General features: G+C 40.9%; 2 protein-coding genes across 5 annotated transcripts in view; both read right to left on the reverse strand.

The window, feature by feature from the left end:
* LOC119647214 (ras-GEF domain-containing family member 1B) overlaps positions 1 to 22,744 on the reverse strand; it is a 1,018,095-nt gene that overhangs the window by 611,107 nt on the left and 384,244 nt on the right. For all 4 annotated transcript variants that reach the window (XM_038048042.1, XM_038048043.1, XM_038048040.1 and 1 more), the window contains one exon: positions 11,323 to 11,519. In XM_038048042.1, coding sequence (XP_037903970.1) covers positions 11,323 to 11,519 — 197 coding nt within the window. The remainder of the gene's footprint in view (positions 1 to 11,322; positions 11,520 to 22,744) is intronic.
* LOC119647217 lies at positions 5,716 to 10,896 on the reverse strand. The gene is made up of 2 exons (XM_038048045.1): positions 10,470 to 10,896; positions 5,716 to 6,394 (listed from the first exon to the last, which is right to left on the reverse strand). The coding sequence occupies exons 1-2, from the start codon at positions 10,478 to 10,480 to the stop codon at positions 6,091 to 6,093; spliced, it is 315 nt and encodes a 104-aa protein (XP_037903973.1). The 5' UTR covers positions 10,481 to 10,896; the 3' UTR covers positions 5,716 to 6,090.

Genomic DNA, 22,744 nt, shown 5'->3' on the forward strand with positions numbered 1-22,744 from the left:
GGTATGGTGTAGACGTCCAATGATCGCTTGTGTTGTTTCCGCTTCTCTTTATCCGGGGAGAAGAGCGCCGTCACGATATCGAGCAGAAGATACGGGCAGGTCAATTGTGGTGTTCGCCCTCTCATCTTCTTCATAACTATCCTGTACGCTGTTCCCCAGGGGCTTTGGTGTGCCTCTGTGCAAAGTTCCTTGAAGCATTCTCGCTTGCTGGTCCGTATAGCCTGCTTAAGCCTACCTCGAAGGTTCACATATGCTAGCCGTTTCTCGTTAAAGTCTGGTTTTGCTCTAGATCGTTGGCAGATCCTTCTAGCACGAAAACATGCATCCCGTAACACCGCGATCTCTTCATTCGACCAATAGTTTGAGCACCTTTTTGCGAGAACTCGTCGCCTCGTTATGCGTCCCATCATTTGCTCTACCTTTTCCGTAGCCGCACCACCAATGAAAGGTCTCGATTATTACTTTTCGAAACCGATCTTAGTTTTGAGAGGGGTGCAAAGTGAGGATTTCTTTAACGGAGCTATTCCCAGAAACTACTCAACCGAAAAATCTCAAAATACTATCCATATCGATATCTGTTCAAATTAAGTTAATAATAGTAGATTACCGTATTTTTGGGAAAATTGAGTAAAACCCCCCTTAAGTTTATGTCAGAGTTATAAAAGTTGGTAGTGGTATAAAATATAATGTGAAGCATATTATCTGCAAGTTTGATCAAAATCACACTATTAGTAACAAAGTTACAGTAGCTCAAATTTGCCTTACCGTGTAAATTTACAACCCGAAGTACTAAATTTGATATGCTAAATGCATTTTCTTAACGGGCTACGTATAAATGGGATAGTTCTACACTCAAATATACTCACGCAAGAAACAAACAAAACCTTTCATACCTGAAGCGCCCAGCTTCCGGTTTCCCGACTTGTTAATTCTATGCTGTAGAGTTGTAGGTTTTAAATTATATTTATCGGCTGCTTTTCTTGTTGATGAATTTCCTTCCAACATGTCAGATATCACAGAAGCCACAGAAACGTCATCAATGGGAGTTTTCACCATTTTGCATTTCAATTATCGAACCATTTTTCTGTAAATAAATAAATGTATGTTATGTCTTACATAAACATATATTTAGCAAAATATTAGGAAAAATTGGTACGTATAAATGTGCCCCGTCAGTACTTGCACCATTGTGCCCCTGCCTGCTACAATCGAAATAAATATTTTATAAAATTAAAGCAACATTATTTATTGAAATCTGCATAATGTAATGGCAGATATGTACTTACCAAATACCTTAATATGTCGCAAGGAACACTAAATATATTAAAAGAATCACATCCGAAAGAAAACTATAAAAATTTTGTTGCGAACGTTGCTCAGCGCTAGTGTTCGTGTAGGGTGTAGGATTATCTTCCTATGTGTGGCGGATGGCTCTTCTAATGCGCTTTGTTTTTGACGTATATTGACTGTATTTATGTGCCCCATGTATCAATGTACCCAATGTCCCTCTACACGAAATAAGGTCAATTGTGACAAGTAACAATTGTGCCTTTTAATTTGATACATATGCTGTAAGAAAAAGTTTGCAGACGCTCCCACATATCCCTCTCTTTTTTCTTAAATTAAACGCAAAATTATGCCAGGCGATGCATGTGCATAAAGGGTTTCACTAACTATATATTCTCAATCAATTTCATAACGATAGCTTCAGTCCTTTCCGTCTAAATCGTGTGTTACCAATAAACAGACAGGCGGACAGACAGGTCCCAAATCGATTTTAGTAAGCTTAATTTTAATTTGAATAGCTTCATAACTTTAAAAATTGAAGAAAACCAAATCAACTTGCATCGAGTAGTTGCGAATATTGCATCCTTACATAGATAGGCTCTTTTGCTGAAGAAACTGACAGTTGAGAGTTTTGAGAGTAATTTTTAAAAAGAAAGCAAGTGGGGAAACCGGAAGCTGGATGCTTCAGATATGAAAGGTTTTGTGTATTTCTTATATAACATTTGAGTGTGATGTTTTTATGGGGATTTGAGCATATATTATAATATATGCATACATTATGTGAGAGTATCCACTTTCGGGTGATATTGACATTCATAGTTTGGAAATTATAAAGAAACGACAACTTTTATCTATTATAACTTTGTAAGTAATAGTGCGAATTCCACCAAACCTGGTAGGATCATGCTCTACGTTATAGCCTATATTACTGCAGATATCGAAATGGGACATATTTTGAGGCCTAGATTTCATCTAAGTGTTGGGTAGTTTCCGAAAATGAGTCCTATCACACTTTGACTCCTTACTCGCGCAATTTACAATTCATATCAAAACTAATATCAGTTTCGAAAAGTACTGAACGCGACCTTTCTTTTGATACCACACAGGAATATCCGGTGAAAAAAAATTTTAAATTTTCCTTTTGCATGTATGGGGAGCCCCTCTTTAAAATTCACCTAAATTTATGTCACTCACTGTACGCATGGGGTTTGATAGTTCCCATCGGTCCATCCAATTTCGTTCAGATCGGTTAAGTCGTTTTGGAGAAAAGTGCGTGTTGTTGTTTTACAGAAAACCTTAAAAAAAAAGTCCGAATACCGGAAGGTAGCGCTTCGGGTATAAAGGTTTGGTGTTTATCTTATGTAAAAAACTTCAACGCACATTTTTCTATCCGTAAATACCTACAAATCCAATATATTCCTTCATATTTTTCCAAATTTCAAGATGTATGTACGTATTAGAGCCATAGATATTATCCTCACCCTAAACAAACAAACTGCCTATTTCCGAATATTGTACATATATATACATTTATATAAATTGATCGTACCCATATTTCCGATTTACTTGGTACAGGAAAGCATACATGTGTACATATATAGTATGTATATTAAATACGGCTGGTGTAATGTACAAAAAAATCTATCTGAACTAGACACCACCCGCAAATTTCACTAGCACGCACGTACTATAACCTACCCATGTTTAGAGTAATTGATATACATATACAGGGTGCGGCAGCATAACTTCCTTTTTTAAAATGCGCGCCACTCAATTAGTTGATGTCATAGCGGAGCGCTAGTGGTCTCGTTCAAGAGGGGATACTGTAAAGTTTTGTCCCGACACGGTTCAGTCACCATCATGCGTTGGAATAGTGAGGAGCGTGCCTTTGCCGTTGAGGTTTACTTTTCAAGTGGATGTTCGGTTATTGCAACACAGCGTGCATTTCGGAGTCCCTTTAATTTCGCCCCGTTGGCTCCCGTCCCAGACCGCAAATCAATTGTTACATGGGTCACTACATTCAGACAAACTGCAAGTGCTACAAAAGGAAGAACTGGAGTCCCTCGGCCCGTTAGATCACTTGAGAACATTGAAGCACTGAGAGCGTCAATGTTGCGATCGCCACGGCGTTCTGCGCGCAAACACGCATCTGCCCTTGGACTATCCGATCGTTCTGTGAGAAGAATTCTTCGTGATGATCTTCATTTTCATCCCTATAAGATGGTGATAGTGCAGGAACTTTCAAAATGTGACTTCAATTCTCGGATGAACGCGTGTGAGCTTCTTTTTGATGTCGTTCCCGAGGGTGCTATTGTTTTTTTAGCGATGAAGTCCATTTTCATTTGTGTGGGTCGGTTAACAAACAAAACATGCGCTACTGGGCTGACACCAACCTTCGAGAATTGCCTTTGCATTCACCCAAAGTCACAGTCTGGTGTGCAATTTCCTCAGCTGGAATTATTGGTCCCTGGTTTTTTGAGGAAAATGAGGTTACAGTGACAGTGAATTCGGACCGGTATGTAAACATGCTACAGAATTTTTTTTTCCCACGGCTAGAAAATTTGGATTTGGGGGACACTTGGTTCCAACAAGACGGTGCAACAGCACACACTTCAAGAGCATCGATGGCTGTTTTGAGGGAACACTTTCCAGAGCGCCTTATCTCAATTAGAGGTGATTTGGAATGGCCGGCACGCTCTTCCGATCCGTCCCCTTGTGATTTTTTTCTATGGGGTTTTTTGAAATCCCGTGTTTATGTGAACCGTCCAAGAACCTTACAAGATTTGAAGATCAACATCCAACAAGAAATTGCCAACATAACACCTGCTATGCCAACAAAAGTCATGACAAATCGGTTTACATAATGTATGGAGAATGGGGGACGTCACCTAATAGATTTGATCTTCAAAACTATGTAAATAAAAACTTTAGACATGTATGACATGATGAATACAATAGTTTTTATTGAGTTTTGAAAAACGGAAGTTATGCTGCCGCACCCTGTATAATTGACTAAAAGACTAAAACGAAATAATTCTTGCGACCCCATTCATAGGAATTCATTTCGTTGTGGTATTGACGAATTGATGTGTGATGATGACGTCATACACGTTGTAGAATGCACGAAATTTACAAAAAAATGGCAAGTGTCACCCCTATAACTTTCTTAATAATACTTGGATTTTCTTCAAACTTGACCAAATCATGCATGCACTTCTGTATTTCTGGGATGGACATAAGGGGAGTTGCATTCTAAGATGTGGAAATATACTATTATCAACTTTATTTGTGCAGATATCGGAATCGGATGTATTTTGAGGGTTAGATTTTTTTCAGATTTTTCGGGTGGATAGGTTCTAAGAACAAGACCTGTTACACTTTTTGATGGTCATATTTTGAGCCCCCATTCGCTTATTTTTCACCCTATATCAAATATACCAGTTTCAAAAGTACTAATTGTATTGATACTGCACATTTTATAAAAAAAATTTTGCACCCTCCATTCATATGTATGGGCAGCCCCCCTTAAACTTAACACAAAATGGCGCCACTGCACGTAGAGGGAACAACAGATCACATGCTCTTACTAATTTTCGTGACAATCGGTCTAGCCGTTTCCGAATAAATCAGGTGAAACAGAGAGACATCCACTCGATTCTAATAAGATTTCGCGTTTACACAAAACCTTATTAGGAGAAACTTGTTTTGTGCCTTGTAGGCTTTATGCCGATATTTGTATTGCTTTATCGCAACCAGGCTATAATTGGAATGCGATTATCACAACGATTTTTCCAGTACATACAATGATTTGAGAAGTAGTCCTTACTTCCATAATAATATGTATTGTTATTTCCTGTGAAGTGCGTAGTAATGAATAAATAATAAATAATATATATGTATATATACGAGTTATAAATATATATAAATAATAAATAATTTTTGCTCCACGGTATTTTTCCGTTGGTGCTGAAAACAACCATCAGACAACATAGAGAGAATACATGTTGTTACAATTCAACAAGCATTTTGTTTCGTGCATACGCTAAGGAGTTGATGCTATGTACTCGAAGACTTAACACTAGCCAAGTCATTTCCGAAACCGATGCAACAGGCCACGCGAACTATTTACCAACACGATTTCAAAGCAAACAGGCGGCTCGCACCGGTACGTAAGTTAACAAATAACAGTTTACAAATGGGTTAACAAATGAAACGATATTTGTTTTATACTTTTTTATTCATTCACGAGGGCCAGAGTGCTTATGCTCTGGTAGTACTCGAGGAACTCTGATCTCCGTTTTCTACACCTCCTTAAATACTACGTCTTATTTACTAATGAGTCGACAGGGAAATATACAACACATATTTCCTTGTGACCCATGGTTCTTATCTTTAACACAGGGAAACTATACAAAACATGTTTCCCTATGACCTGTGATCTTAATTACTATTTGGGTTCAGACTTTTATTACCCATGGTGATAATGTTCCTGGAAGGTCGGGGAATTATTTATCTAATGGGATGTTATTCCAGGAAGGACTACAGACATTGTTATCTATTGAATTGCAGATGGTTGGCATCTGCTTCGTCGACTATGACTACTCCCCCTCTTAAGCAGATTCGTCCCGAATCTGTTGCAAGTTGCTATTGATGGTTTTCAGGATGAGCTGCATTCTCTCGTCGTTGTTGAATTGGACTGGGGGTATGATGACCTCATGATTCTCGCGGCGCTTGTACCTGCAGTAGCACACTGATCCCGTCATTGTCAACATTGTAAATCCGAAAATAGCAGCTGCAAGCCAGTTACTTGTTTTTTTTCGCTTCAAACTGGTCTGTCATTTGATCGATCTTTTGCAAATTCTTTAGGTTGAAAACGCTCGGTGTCTGTGGTTCCATTGTCGGCTTCCTGGATGTTACTGGATATAGCGTGCCATTTATGTGTACGTCATTCGAGTGAATAAGGAGGAAAGTTCCGTTAGTAGCCATCTCGCTACCGTTCTCGATGATCCTTCCATTGTTGTCGTTGATGAGTATTGTATTCTCGTCGATTCGTACAATTGGTGAAATGTGGTGGGCTGTCGTGGTGTTGCACGTGGCTGTGGCGTTACTGAAAATCTGCACTAAACAGTGGTCGAAGGGATACTTCTGCCAGATAGATAAACTTAAGGCTTCTTTGCAATTTCTTAATGCTTGGTTTCCTGACTTACACGTAAGAGATATGCTGATTAAGCAGATTTAGAATAGTATTATTATGAACTACGGGAGAAATTTTTACTAATGGACAGATTTCCTCAATTTTTGGAATTTTAATTAAATATTTTAATATGCTTTCGTCGAAATAGACTTTAACTTGTGAGGCTGTCATTAAATCATTTAGATTAATAGTAACGTTTGAATCTCTTATTTCATAATTTGCTAAAATAATAGGATTTACAATGTTTAAGCGTGCAAAAGTAACCGAGTAGACGACATTATCTAATAGACCTATTGCTCTTTCATTTCTTATTGAGATTAGTTGAAATAGGCTGGATCTTGCAGAATTTTCCACCCTAATGGAATTACGTTGAATCGTATTAATTTGAGTGGTTAATTCGTTAATTTTTGCAGTGAGTTTTTTATTGGTCTCAATTTGTTGATTTTCCGCTATAAGCAATCTAGATTGTTTTTCTTGAAGTATTGTCCAGTCACTATGATCAGGAGTGCCAGTAATAAATTTCAATGCAGAGCCTATGAAATCAATTGATCTTTTTTGTTTGTGGAATCGCAAGGAGTTTTGTAATTTCGTAATTTCGTTAAAATCAGCTTCAAGAGATGCTTTTTCTTCTTTAACTTTAAATAGCTTTTCAAAGTTCTGAATATTTTCTGCGATTACTTCGAATTCGGTTAGGTTCACGGTGTGTATTAAATAAATAAATTTTTGGTAAATCGCGACGTTACCATTCCGGAGAGGTATATACATAGCCGTTGAGAAGTCCAATAGTCGTGCGTTGGTTGTGGTGAAGACTAGTAATCCGAAAAGATTTTTATCGAATATTATCTTTGTGAATCTTTTTGCCATCAACTAATACGGTTGTCCCTAAATCTTCTTGAACAATCTTCTTTACGTATCTCCTAGTCAGTTTTGTTCCTCGCCGTTTGTCTGTTCTAACAAATATTTCTTGACCGGCGTGGAATTCACGGGATACCCGTTTCTTATTCTGGATTTGACATTGTTTCTCTTGAGCTTTCTGGAGGAGATATCTTACTTCCTTAATTTCGTTTTCAGGTAGGGAAAATAAGACGTCTACAGGTCTTCTTTTAGTTACGGAGTGAATTGAACCATTATATTTGATGGCGGCTGTTAATATTATTTCCTCAGTGTCATCGGTGTGGTTCTCCATATTCAAAGTTCTCGAAATTTCAGCAAGTGTTGAATGGAATCTCTCTATTTGACCATTACTTACGCTATGCATTGCAGGTACGGTATAGTGAGATAAGTTGAACTTGTTTTTAATCAGAGATTCGATAGTTTGAGAACAGAATGAAGGTTCATTGTCAGTAACCAGTATTCTTGGTTTCCTAAAAAATCCAATAATCTTGAGTAGAACATTCTTTGTATCGACTATGCATCGAGAGGATATACGTTCTACAATGGCAAACTTAGAGAACTTGTCGATACATGTGATAAAGTAAAGACCATTTGTGTTAAAAATATCCACGTGCAAGATCTCACCAGGGTAGTTGGGGATTGGAGTAGGAGTCAACATCTCTTTCTTCGGATGTCTTGCATACTTTCCTTGCGCACAAATAGCACATTTTCCCACGAAAGCCTTAATTTTCTGCCTAAGCTTGGGAAAGAAATAGCTATCTAAAATTTGCTGGTAGTTCTCGTTTGCTGAACGGTGTGCTCTTTCATGCTCTATAGCTATGGTTTCCATTTGATCGTTACTATTGAGAAGATCAATAACGAATTTAGTAGTGTGCCTAAATCGGACTGATGGAAATAGTTCCACTAATTCGTTTTGGATTTTTCCGAGCACATCAAGCGGACAATAAATTCCGTTTACAATATTATAATTAATTCCATTTTTAAGAACCATATATAATGAATGAAAATCCTTAAATTGAATATCGTGTCGGAGATAGCCGGCGAACGGTGCTGTCGTTTTTATTTCAGTTGATTCTGCCGGTGATAAAAATATTTGGTTTCTGAAAATATTTATCGGTTCATACACGGTCCGTATGTACTGAGTAAAAGATACTTCACTGTTTGTGCAAGTTCTCCCAGTGGAATTATCGTTGCTGAGATGTTGAATGTACTGACGAGATAGAGCGTCTGCTACGACATTACTATTGGCAGGTTTGTATGGTAGAGCTTCGTTTGGATCAGCAAAAACGTTAGAATTACATCTCAAGATTGATCTGAATTCCGAACGAACCTCTTCAGGAATTTTACTATAATCCATCCTCAAGGTATTTACCTGAGCACACTCCATAAAGGAAAGAGGTTCCACGCCATTTTGGTGTCTGATACAGCTTGAACCTGTATCAACAGTAGCGCTGATTTCCTTAAGGAAGTCATAACCCAATATTCCGTCAAAGTCAACCAGGTTCGGTAGAATGAAAAATTCGGATTCCTGTCCTAGAATGTGAATGGTGCATTTTTTTGAAATTTTGGTTGACCCATTAATTGATGAAACATAAAATGGATTCTGTACCGGTCTAATAGATTTCAAAAATGAAAGTTCTTTGATGTAATTCTTTGCAGCTCCAGTATCAATAAGTACCTTCAACTTTTTTCCATTAGCTGCTGTTTTCACAATAAAAGGTAGTCGAGAGCTAGTGTTCAATAAATGAAGTTGGTCAGTAACATTTGAATGTTGTTCATCATCTGAAACATTAGGATAATTCTGAGCTGACTTTGATCCGTATTTCTGTGCACTAATATAATTGGCACGTTGTGATCTTTTATGGTCTTTACCGGATTCTTTATTCTTAGGTTTGCTTTGTCGGGAAAAATTTGTCACTTGGTTTTGGTGGAACACTCTATTTGGTCCACTTGTATTAACATTTGGTCGGTGAGTCGTCGAATACCTGTTCTGAGTTCTTTTAGAACTTGATACATTATTGAATCTCGAAAATGATGGATCTATATCCATAGGCTCGGGAGTAGGTAAAATCTGTTTCTTTGTTTGGGACTCTACCTTGTACTGTGGAAAATGTTTGCGAGGCATTGGATTGAAAGTTTTTCGTTCAGCGAATGCACTAGCAAAAGCTGACCTTTCTTGGTTCATTTCCAATTCTTGAGCCAACGCTAAAGCACTAGGAAGATCTACGGGTCTGCTGGAAAACAGTATATCGCTTAATGGGCGATTCAATCCAGATACAAATACACGCAGTGCGTCGCTCCTGTATTTTTCATTCAGCAATTGCAATGCTTCCTGGTTCTCGGAATATTGCATTAACGCTTTGTTTGTTATGAGAGTGAGCTGTTTTTCCACGGTATCGTAATACTTTACTATAGATAATTTACCCTGCCGAAGAGTTGAAAGTTCCTGCTCTAAGAGATGCAATGGTCTTTTATCACAATACGTATGGTCAAGTCTAACTAGAATAGCTTCAAAATTCAAAGGAGTGCCAAAGGAAGACAAGAAGGTGTCGGCTGCTCCTGTAATTTTATTACGAAGAATTGCAATCGCTTGATAATATCGATTTGATCCAACGTATCTCTCATAAGGCTTAATAGCCGCTTTGGCCGATTGTCGCCAAGAGGGGTATTTCTCAGTTATTCCTGAAAATTCTGGCACGGTTTTTACAACTTCCAGCGAAATTTCACATGGAATAGCGTCATTAATTTGTACATCTTTGTACTTTTTTACTTCTTTAGAAGGAATAGCAGAATGAAATTGGGAAGATAATTCATTTTTTTGCGATTGGAGTGCATACTGAAATCGCGTTTCTAAGGCGGCATCTGCTTCCGCTGAAATCTTTTGACTTTCAATGGCTAATGCATTGATTTGTCCTTGCACTTCGAATTGGATTTTAGATACAATCTCCGTAGTGATTCGGGTTATAAGGTCAGTAATGGCATCTGCGCTCAGTGACATTTTTTTCGAAGTTTACGAAATTTCAAAAGAGAATAGAGAAATAAGAGCAAAGTAGATAATATTAGCTACAAGGTTTTACAAAAAAAAATTACTTACAGGATTAACATCGACGTATTTTCACAGGTAACTATAACTAACACTTAACTGTCTCTAATTGCTCGCCAGAATGCCACTTATCACTGCTATAACACCGTGCAACTCGACACGATTATTACATGTACTATACACTCTCTCTTATACCGGATATAACTTTGCCGTGAAAAAATTTATCAAGGAATAGGATAGGTTCAAATCCTTTGTTGGGCGCCAGTTAACAAATAACAGTTTACAAATGGGTTAACAAATGAAACGATATTTGTTTTATACTTTTTTATTCATTCACGAGGGCCAGAGTGCTTATGCTCTGGTAGTACTCGAGGAACTCTGATCTCCGTTTTCTACACCTCCTTAAATACTACGTCTTATTTACTAATGAGTCGACAGGGAAATATACAACACATATTTCCTTGTGACCCATGGTTCTTATCTTTAACACAGGGAAACTATACAAAACATGTTTCCCTATGACCTGTGATCTTAATTACTATTTGGGTTCAGACTTTTATTACCCATGGTGATAATGTTCCTGGAAGGTCGGGGAATTATTTATCTAATGGGATGTTATTCCAGGAAGGACTACAGACATTGTTATCTATTGAATTGCAGATGGTTGGCATCTGCTTCGTCGACTATGACTCGTACATATGCATGTATGTCAGGTCACCTACCTATTGACAACGCTGATATGGGGCATGGACTCGAAGGAGGTGTTAGTGCCAATACACCCGATTTAAGTGAAATTGCTGCCATACCTTACATGATAGATTAAAATTACATATTATATTTCTGATAGATCAAAATTGAGAGAATTTCAGCAAAAACGCAGTATAAGGATTTTGTAAGTACTTACCTAGAAACGATATGTTTAACGTGCGTCATAATATTTTCATCCCGAAAATCGTAAGGAAACTTTCTGGTCCATTCACTTAACAAATAAACTAAACGGTCAAGCGGTTCTTCTTCAGGTACTGAGGATAATAGTTTTCCAAGTATCTCATGCGGCCGTATGAATAGTCTCGACGATAATAAAAACGAATATACAAATCCCTGTAATACAAACATTAAAATAAATATTTTAAAATATATCTGTAGATGTCTAATAGTCAATACATGAATGTAACTGCAAATTAACGCTGAAAACGGCCCCTATGCAACATAAACCTAGATCCATGTCTTTGCCGAACGTCAACAAGCCATCGCAGCGGTCGGTTTTGGACACTCAAAGAGCAATTGCATGCTTGCTCAGAAACACTGACGCGCTCGCAAACGTGTGGATGACGGATGTTTTACTTGCGAAACGTTTGGGGAGGTTTCGAAATTGCGGCAAATGCTATAATAGATAGCTGCCTAAATGGAAGTCAATTAACCCGACTCTGGTTTAGCCATTCTATTAGAAACAGTAAGTTCATTCCTACATCCTCTATTCTGTAAAACATCCACGATCAGATAAAACAATTGTAAGACTTTGAATTGTAGCAAACGAGAAAAAAAATATTTTTAGATGGAGACAAGGAATTAATTCAAATTTCTATCTCTCGAAGCAGATTCTTCCTCTGACGAAATCACTTCGAAAATTATAGACAATGCGCTAAATCCAAACACCTTGGTACGAAATACATATGTAAGTGTTCAGAGAAGGGGTAAAAAGAGTTCTATAGTTTTTTACAAGAACGTAACGTACAGTCTGTTGGGTACAATGCAAAGAAAAAGGGTAAAATAAAACCCATGCTAAGAATGAATTATGAAAGAAACTCTATTTTTGTAGTCAAAATTATAATATACACAAATCCATTCCTCCTCCGCTCACAAGGGGGCGGTGAAAGGAGGAGGGATGGATAGCTTCAGTCTGAATGGCTAAACGCCACTGTAGATTCCGGGGGATAGGTGGGGAAAGTGCAGGAATTTTGCAGCCTTGCAGGTCACTCACTCAGGAAGTTATCACCACACCTGGCAGTTAGGTAAAAAGGGCACCATAAAAATGAGGAGAAGGTGAATCTTAAGGTCCGGTACGAATAACCAGAGGGGGTCGGGCTCTCGTAGTGGACAGCATGGCGGTCATCGCGGAAATTAGTGACGAAGAGTCGATAGGGCAGAGGTGACGGCATCAACAACACTACGCCGCACTCTAGGCAACAGTTAAAGTACTCACTGAAGCACACTTCTCCACCATCCAGCTGAATTCTCCATTGGGGTTCAAATGAGTTCACTATATACGATGATGATGTAATAAACGTTCTAGGTTGCGACAAATTCACGTGAAATACAAAATTTGGACCTTCAATAACTTTGTTAAGAATAGTTTGACTTCCTTCAAATTTCCGAAATTATGTACTATGTAATTTATAATGGTAGCGAATTTTGTACTTCTAGGATGAATTTAGGGGGGTGTTAGTTTCTAAAATATTGTAATAAACGATTATTAACTTTATTTGTCCAGACTCATGTTTGAGCTGAAAAAATCCACCATAGGAACGGCTTTCGTAACCGAGTTATAAACTCACTTGGGGAGAATGTCGCGGCTCGTTCCCAAAAGCATGAGATATACAGCGCAAAGGTCTCGATCAGGTAACATCCAGAGAAGAGATTTGCACTGCCTTGGAGCAACAGTTAAGTTGGAGGAATTCAGGGAAGCATCTATCCTGAGCCTAAGAAAAACTTATGGCGGTACTCAAACGGCCACAATGTGATTACCAGTGGAGGCAGCGCAAAAGTTATTGACCGTAGGGAAAGTTCGGATTGGATGGGTTGTTTGCCGACTAATTGCTTCACGCATCCACGCAGCCTGGACGAAGTGGCATTCCACAATTGGCGTTCTTTGTTATTGATGTATCAGTGAACGTCTCAAACCTTAGATTTACCGCAATGTCGCCCGTCTACCGCTCTCTATAGTTCTGAGTGTTGGCCGACTATAAAAGACCATCAACAGCGTCTTGCGGTAGCGGAGACGAAGACATTGCGTTGGACTAGTAGCGTGACACGTTTTGAACACATCCGAAATAAGGATATCCGCGATCGATATGGGGTTGCACCGATTTTGGAAAAGTTGCGAGAGATGCGTTTTCCATGGTATGGTCACGTAATTCGCGCTAGCGAAAATTCAATGCCAATATTGGTCTGAACATCGAAGTCAATGGTAAGCGACCGAAAGTCCGGCCGAAACAGCGGTGGCTCGATACGCTGGATACGCTGAATACCGGAAGCTCGCGCTTTGGGTATAAAGGTTTTGTGTTCATGATTATGTAAGAAACTTCAACGCACATTTTGCTATCCCTATGTAGCTACAAATCTAACATAATCCTTTATATTTTTCCAGACTACTAGACATACGTACATATTACAGCCATAGATATTATCCTCACCCTAAACAAACAAACTGTCTATTTCCGAATACTTTACATGTATGTGCGGGTATATAAATTGATCGTACCCATATTTCTGATTTATAATACTTCGTGCACAAAAGCGCATATAGCGCGTATGTTAAATGCGGTTGGTTTAATGTACAAATATATCTATCTGCATTAGACACTACCCGCAAACTTCATTAGCACGCATATAATATAATATATACTTACATACGTCTATTTGGAGTAATTGATATTCATATAAAACTACTAAAAAATTAAAAAAAATAATTCTTTGGAATCCCATTCATAAGAACTTACTTCGTTGTGGTATTGATGAATTGATATGTGATGTTGACGTCATACACATTGTAGTATGCACGAAATTCACAAAAAATGGCAAAGTTTCACCCCCTATAACTTCGTTAATAATAGTTGGATTTTCTTCAAACTTGACCAAATTGTGCATTATATCATCCCTTATCCCCATACCAGTTACGTTCTGTGAAGTAGTCAAGGGGCTTCTGGGTTTCCAGCCTGGAACCCACATGTTCTTTGGAAATCTGAGACCTTGACTGTCTCACGGAAAAGAACGAGGTAGAAGAGGCCATCAAACGCGAATGCCCGGAGGTAACCAATGTCCGGATTGGTATCACCTCCGCGAACTCCCGAGGCCAAAAGCTCGCTGTGATGGTAGTTGCCGAGCAATCCGCGAGGAAGCTTCTAAACACCGGGAAAATAAGAATTGGTTGGGTAGTGTGTATCTGCAAACTGTCGAGGACCTGACAGAAGGGCAACATGCCGTAAATGCGGTCAGGCAGGCCATAAAGCGAATACCTGCAATGAAAAGGAAAGCTGCGTCCTATGCAGGCACCGTGGCGCGACTGATGAGAGCGTTGCGCACACTGCGGGATCGGGAAAGAGCCGGGGCACGGTCAACGTGATTCGCATCCCACAAATCAATACGCGGTGGAAATCACAGAGCTCCGGAAGGAGTGTCACAGGCTCCCCTGCTTAACACAACGTCTAGGCGACCGGGGGGTAGGCATGTACCATAATGATGGAGTATAAATCACCCAAAAGGAGACTCCGAAGCGCAATAAACAAGAGCAAAGCTCGCTGCTAGCAACATCTGGTCGACGAGGAGAATGGGGATCGGTTACAAACTGGTAACCTGAAAAATCAGAGTCCTGCGGAAACCTTGTTCACTTAAGGCCAAGCAGATGGATCGCATTGTAAGGGCACTCTTCCCTGCACACCCCGTATGGGATGATGACGTCGGCGCGGAGAGCGCAGAGGACTGTCCACTTTTCTCTATAAAAGAGTAGGAACAGGCAGGCGCCAGGGCCCGATGGTATTCCAGCAGAGGTATACAAACTGGTATTCCAACACTGGCCAGACCTACTGCTCGGCGCATTCAACGTTTGCCTGAGAGAGGGTACTTTCCCTGTTCGTTGGAGGGTTGTGAGGCTTGCGCTGATCCATAAAGGGAAAGGCGACCCCGAATTGCCGTCTTCATACCGGCCACTATGTATGCTTGACCCTGCTGGGAAAGTGCTCGAAAAGCTCATCAGAAGTAGACTCGCTGAAGCGATATGCGCTGCCGGAGATTTATCTCCCCGGCAGTTTGGTTTAAGAGCAGGGAGATCCACAATTGATGCTGTCATGCAAGACGTCGTTCGACGAGCAGAGGCACATAGCCGCCGAACTCGACGGGTGGTGCTCCTCGTAACACTTGACGTCAGACACGCCTTTAATTCCGTAGGATGGAAAGACATTCTAGACACACACTAGACAATACTTTCAACGTGCCGACCTATCTTTTACGGATATTGAGAGACTATCTGAGGAACCGCTCCTTGCTCTATGAAACGCTAGAGGGTCAGAGGTGGATGGAGGTCGTTTCGGGGGTAGCGCAGGCATCCATCCTAGGGCCAGACCTCTGGAACGCTTCCTATGACAGTCTACTTAAACTCGACATGCCAGAAGAGTCGCGCCTGGTCGGCTATGCAGATGATGTCGTGACGCTTGTTACTGGACGCACTATCGAACAGGCGCAAAGCAGACTCGGCATATTGATGCGACGGGTAAGCGAATGGATGACTACTCATGGTTTCAACGTTGCACTGGAACTGGAAAAAAACCGAAGTAGTCATCCTGACTAAAAAGAGAATTCCGACCCTGCGTCCCATATCTTTCGGCGAGTCGATAATCGATTCAAAATCAGCGGTAAAGTACCTCGGGTTGACTCTGGGTTCTGGTTCCAGGCTAGCTCTCTGACGATGGGGAGGTGTTTAGTTGGTAGTCCGACGACGTATTGAATCGGGAGTCCAACACTGTGTGCATAAATACATTCACCTACCCTACCCCAAAAAAAAAAATCTCCATACCATACTCCTGGGATGGACATAAGGGGGGGGGGCGGGGGGGGTTGCTGGGTAAATTTCTCTTCTTCTTTTTCTTCAGCCTTTGTCCCGTTCACAAGCGGGGTCGGCTCGTCGTGATCGGCTTCGCCATTTGGCTCTATCGGATGCCTGATCTGGGTGCAATCTCGAGGTTTTCAAATCCCCATCAAGCGTATCAAACCACCGTTGCTTAGGTCTGCCTTTTGGTCCTTTACCATCGACTTCGATGTTCAGACCAATCTTGGCAAGTGAATTCTCGTTTGCACGAATTGCGTGACCGTACCATCGAAGACGCCTCTCTCGCAACTTTTCCACGATCGGTGCAACCCGATAATGATCGCGGATATCCTCATTTCGGATGTGATCTAAACGTGTGACGCCACTAGCCCAACGTAGCATCTTCGTCTCCATTACCGCAAGACGCCGTTCATTGTCTTTTATGGTCGGCCAACACTCAGAACCATAGAGAGCGACTGGACGGACGACATTGCGGTAAATTTTACATTTGAGACGTTCGTTGATACGTCGATCACAAAGGACACCAGTTGTGGAACGCCACTTCATCCAGGTTGCGTTAATGCGTGAAGCAATTTCATAACGCAGCTCTCCATTGGCTGATAGCGTTGACCCGAGGTATTTAAATCGCTCAGTTCTGGGCAGATCACTGCCGCTGACAGTGATTGCACCTGTTTCATGGGCATCGGTCGTCAAAAATTCAGTTTTGTTTAAATTCAATCTGAGACCGTGTTGCATGAGGCGATCATTCCATTTTTGAACAAGTTGCTCGAGATCATTTTTGCTATCAGATGCTAGGAAAGCATTATCTGCATAAAGCAGTGTGTAAGGCGCTGGACGTTGGATATCCCGTGTGACGGTGTCCATAACAAGGACAAAGAGGAGTGGTGAGAGGGCACTTCCTTGATGAACTCCAACAGAGACACGAAGCGGTTTTGATACACCCGCCATACTTCGAACTTTACTTTTCGGATCGTGGTAGAGCAATTGAACCCAGCGCACGAGTTCTTCTGGCACGAAGTGTTGTCGTAAAGCATACCAGATGAGTTCGTGCGGTACACGGTCAAACGCTTTCTCTAAATCCAGAAAGGCAATGTAAAGAGGGCGATGCTTCTCACGGTGTTTCTCCATGAGTAACCGCGCAGCGTGTATTGCGTCAGTATTTCCGCAGTTCTTGACAAATCCGGCTTGATTCACGGTTATTTCAACAATTTCGCGAATACGGTTGTCAAGAATGCGTTCAAAAATCTTCATGGTATGGGAAAGTAACCGGATCGGACGGTAATTTGAACATTCTGCTGGACTAACTTTCTTTTTCCATATTGGAACAGTGGTACTTTCTTGCCAGTCAGATGGTGTTCTTCCTTCCTGAATAACCTGGTTAAAGAATTCACTGAGGCACAGTGTTGGATCCCAGCTCTTCGCTTTCCAGAGCTCAGATGCGATGTCGTCAGGTCCTGCTGCTTTCCCCGATTTCATTTGTTTTATTGCCTCCTCGACTTCAGTTGCACTGACTGGTGGAACTGCTCCAAATGTCGGCAATGATTGTGGAAGTGGAGGATGAGCAAATTCTTCAGTTGAAATCTGCTCGAAGTATTCTCGCCATCTATCAGTTGCGGCTCGACGGTTGGTAAGCAAAGTACCGTTCTTGTCATTAACACAACAGAAGTGTTCGATATCCTGTGTGCGTTCATCACGGCTTTTAGCAAGTCGATACAGATCTCTCTCGCCATCCCGAGTGTCCAGTTTATCGTAAAGATTTTTGAAATGGTTCGCTCGGGTGACAGCGACCGCTTTCTTTGCTTCCCGGTTGGCATTCTTATAAATTTGCCAATTAGCAGGCGTTTTATCGTCGAGAAATTTGTGGTAGAGGCCCTTCTTTTCACGGACCTTCATTTCAACATCATTATTCCAAAGCCTGGTGACCTCGAGGGTTGCAGAGGCCGCTTTGTGGATCGTGTCTTTCATTTGGTTCCATGATTCTTCCACATTCGTAATGGTTGGCAATCGTATGAGTGAGACCGCTTCTTCTTTCTTCTCACCAAATCGCCACCATTTAATGCGCGGCGGGCCAGTGCGTTCCTCACGCCGTTTTATCGGTGGCTTGATTCGCAGGACAGCAATCAACGGTCGATGTTGAGGTGCGATGGTCTCATAGGGAACGACTTTGCAATCAGTGACAGTGGTAAAATGTTGGCGTCTTATGAGAATATAGTCGATTTGCGTTTTATTGTTCCCACTTTAAAATGTGGGAAGATGTGACTGGGTAAATTTCTAAAATGTGGAAATATATTATTATTAACTTTATTTGTGCAGATATCGGAACCGGATGTATTTTGAGGCCTAGGTTTCGTAGACCGCTGTAATTTTCAGATTTTTCGGTAAGATAGGTTCTGAGAACGAGACCTGCTACACTTTTTGGGGGTCATCTTTTGTGCCCCCACTCCGCTACGTTTCACCTGCTATCAAATATAGAACCAGTTTCAAAAAGTACTAATTGAACTCTTTTATTTGATGCCCCACATCGCCACATTTTATAAAAAAAAAATTGCGCCTTCCATTTACATGTACGGGGAGCCCTCCTTTAAACTTAACAGAACTGCTATATGTAAAGGGAACAAGAAATTACAGGCTCTTACCAATTTTCGTGGCAATCGATCTAGCCGTTCCCGAATAAATCGGGTGTAACCAACAGACGGACAGACAAACATCGACTCGATTCTAATAAGATTTTGTTTCACACAAAACCTTAAAAAGCTGGGGAGATGTAGATTCTTCATAAATGAAATTTTAATATTTCATTGGAATGTCAATTATTCTCGTTAATTATGACTTCAGCATCATATTTATATAGCTGAGGATGCTGTAAATTCGCGCGAAATTGCTAAGTTTGAACTGCTATAACTTTAATGTCGTTAATGGCCAGATTTCCATGAAATTTGGGAAGTGTATACGAAATATTGTCTTCTATGGTAGTGCGAAATTTGGAAGTGATAGGATGAAACTTAAGGGGGTACTTTAGTCAGTTGCTAAAAGTTGGTAATATTCTATTAGTAAGTTTATTTGAGCAGATATCGAAATGGGACATATTTTGATTGATTGATTTTTTTCGAATTTATGGGAGGGGTAGTTTCCGAAAATGAGTCCTATCTCACTTTAAGTGTGTACATTTTGACTTTTTCCTACGCGCACTTTGCAATTCACGTCAAAACTAATATCAGAAAGTACTAATTGAGATCTTCCACTTGATACCCCACGTGACTATATTCGATGGAAAGAATTTTTACATTCCCCCTTTAAACTCCACCTAAATTTATAACACTCGCTGTATGCGTGGGACTTCATAGTTCCCATCTGTCCACCAATTTCGTCCAGATCGGTTTAGCTGTTTTGGAGAAAAGTACGTGTGACAGACAAACAGACAGACAGTGAATCGATTTTAATAAAGTTTTATTTTACACAAAACTTTAAAAATGGTCCGACCGGGGCCACAAGTAGCACCCGAAATAAATAAAAGGGGGAAAGGGTGCCCCCATTAATGTGAATTAGGTGGTAGAGATTTAGTCACTCTACTCAATGGTAGCGCGCGGCTCTCGAATTTTATTATCAAAAAGACGGAGGCCGTGAGAGTCCAAATCAAATGTATGATAAATAAATAGTGGAATACAAGAAAGCAAGGGAGGTCCTCGAGCGAGAGAAGGCTCCTCACTTCACCTACACCCCAAAAGAAGAGAGGGTAAAAACCTTCCTTATGAAAGGCTTGGATGCGGAGAAAGAGCTCGATGAGGTCTTCAAATGCTCCGGGAGACGGGAACTGAGATCAAGTTCTTCTCGGTGTCGCATTTTAGTACGAAGAGATCTGTTTTTGCAAAAAGATAAGCTCGGTGATCCGGGGAAGCGATACGATCGGCATCAGGTCGCTTAATTACCAGACAATTCGTTTTAAACGCCTACTGTGGGGCGAAATAACCCCGTGCCGAAATGCCAGCGCTATGGCCACACGGTAATAAATTGCCAAATGACCTTACGATGCGTAAAGAGCGGGAAAGGCCATGCCGCAGCTAAATGTTCGTTGATTGAAGCAGAGGGCAAGGAAAAAACCTTGTGTCAACTGCGGAAGCGGAGGTCATCCGGCTGCGTACCGTGGATTTCCTCCATACCGCAGTGTTAAGGTCACAATGCAGCAGACACCGAGATCGGCCCAAAGGATGAAGGTGTCAGTGGTATTGCACGGTACCATCCATTCGGCACCAATTGTCCCGGGGATCTCGTTTGTAGATGTAGTCCGGCATAGGGTAGCTAAGAAACCCCAACAAGATTCAAGATGAACACTATCCTCAATAAAATACCAGCCATGTGTGAAAACAGGCAGCGTGCCCTATACGAACACAATACACAAATAAACAGTATAACAGAATTTTTACACAAACAGCATGCCCGCCGCTACGTCTGTTGTCACAGCGATACCGCTGGATAGTCTCCAGACAATCGCAATTAACGTGAGTTCCATTGTAGGAGCTCCTTGATTTCACTACCAGGCAACAGTCTCACAATGTCTTGATTTTAGAAACCCACCTCAGTCCGAGACATTCGATAACATTCAAGGATTTCGAATTCATGAAAACTGGTAGACGAAATTGTGATGGAGGTGGTGGTGTCGTGGGGGTCGTCATTATCGGATATATTAATAGGCCTGAATTTGAAACCTTTGAATTTAACTCTCTTGTATTTTATTTTCACTGTCATTCTGTCAATCCATGCAGTGGGAAACAATCGACCCAAGTTCTGGCGAATTGAATGCTAGGCATACCTCGTGGCTAAACGACACAAACAATCCCAGATGGGTATTCCTTAAATCTTGGATGGAGCAATTCCAGAAAGAATATAAATGCGAATTATACGGGTCAGATAGTCCAACCTGGCGCAGGACAAATTCCTATCCGCGCCTGCATTTTAATTTTAGAGATCCTCAACGGAAACTACAGACTCTTCCTTACGATAGGGACTAAAACGCTATTCTTATGGAGGTTATGTTTGATGGACGAAAAGTTCACCTTCCGCTGATAGACAATAGTGTCCATAGGCTGAACTTTAAGAAACCAGATTGGAAGAAATTCAAATGTTCACTCGCCTCAACAAAATCGATCGGAAATATGGGGACTATCATCATCCCATATTGTTTGAGTTCAAATCACTCTTTGAGATTGTGCAGAACCTTATCCGCCAATATTACATAAATGAAGTGAACTTCGAATGCGGGAGAAGTTAAACGGTATATCACCAATTGGTGCAGATGCCATGTTTACAAAGATAAATATGTTATTTCGGAAGAAGAGAAGAAGAGAGAAGAGAAGAGAAATACAAAACCTTATTGACTTCGATATAGACACTAATAGTGTGCTGATGGATGATGCTCTGAAACTCGGGCTTATAGGAGCCGGTGCATCGGCCAAGAACGGACTTCGGGGAACGCGACTTTCGGGAATCGTGGAATGAGATATCCATAATTTCAAAAGCAGCCTAAACTGCACTACAGTTCTCCGATTCAGTTCTGCGATGCAGACTGATCTCAGACCGAGTGATAATCTGCTTGATTACTTTGTCTCATGTGGGGAATTAACCCCCATGTTTAGATGGGTAAACATAAAGAGATTATGCGGTATAGATGGCATTCCAAAATAGTTCTCAGGCATTTACCGTACATTTCGATTCGAAATTATTTCATCCTATTCAATAATTTATTGAACAATTCCTTCTTCCCAGGACAATGGAGGAAAGCCCGGGTGAGACCATTCAACGATCTCGAGAATGATCTTGCTGCTTTTATCTGGCCTCGTATGTTGGTCAGAGTCAGCCTAGTTAGTCTTATGAATTTCGTCGGGATACCGAATTCTCTCATGGCCGTGTAAAGTTTTACCCTGGCTATGCTATCATAGGCGGCTTTAAAGTCGATGAATAGATGGTGCAACTGATGTCCATATTTCAATAGTTTTTCTATCGCTCGCCGCACAAAGAAAATCTGATCTGTTTCTGATTCGCCTTGAGTGAGGCCTCTTTGTTATGGGCCGATGATGTTATGGACGTTGAGGGGCTATTCGGCCTAGTATTATAACTCAGTACTCAGCTCCGTAATACCTCTATAATTGCTGCGCTATATGATATCTCCCTTTTTATGTATGGGACAGATAAAGCCTCTTTGCCAGCTGTCTGGCATTGATTCGCTGTCCCACACCTTGAGCATCAGTCGATGAACCGCTTGGTGTAATTAATCGCCTCCATATTTAAGCAATTTGGCGATCATTCCATCGACTCCTGGTGACTTATGGTTTTTAAGCCGATGAAACAGTCCGTGCACTGTTTCTTCCATGCTTGGTGGTGGCAGCATTTGTCTGTCGTCTTTAGTTGGCGGCACTGCAACTTACCGATATTTTGGTTGTTGAGCAGTTCATCAAAATACTCAACGTATCGTTCCAATATGCCCATTCTGTCGGAAATTAGATTTCCCTCT

Source organism: Hermetia illucens, chromosome 1 (genome assembly GCF_905115235.1).
Source record: "Hermetia illucens chromosome 1, iHerIll2.2.curated.20191125, whole genome shotgun sequence".
NCBI classification, from domain to species: domain Eukaryota; kingdom Metazoa; phylum Arthropoda; class Insecta; order Diptera; family Stratiomyidae; genus Hermetia; species Hermetia illucens.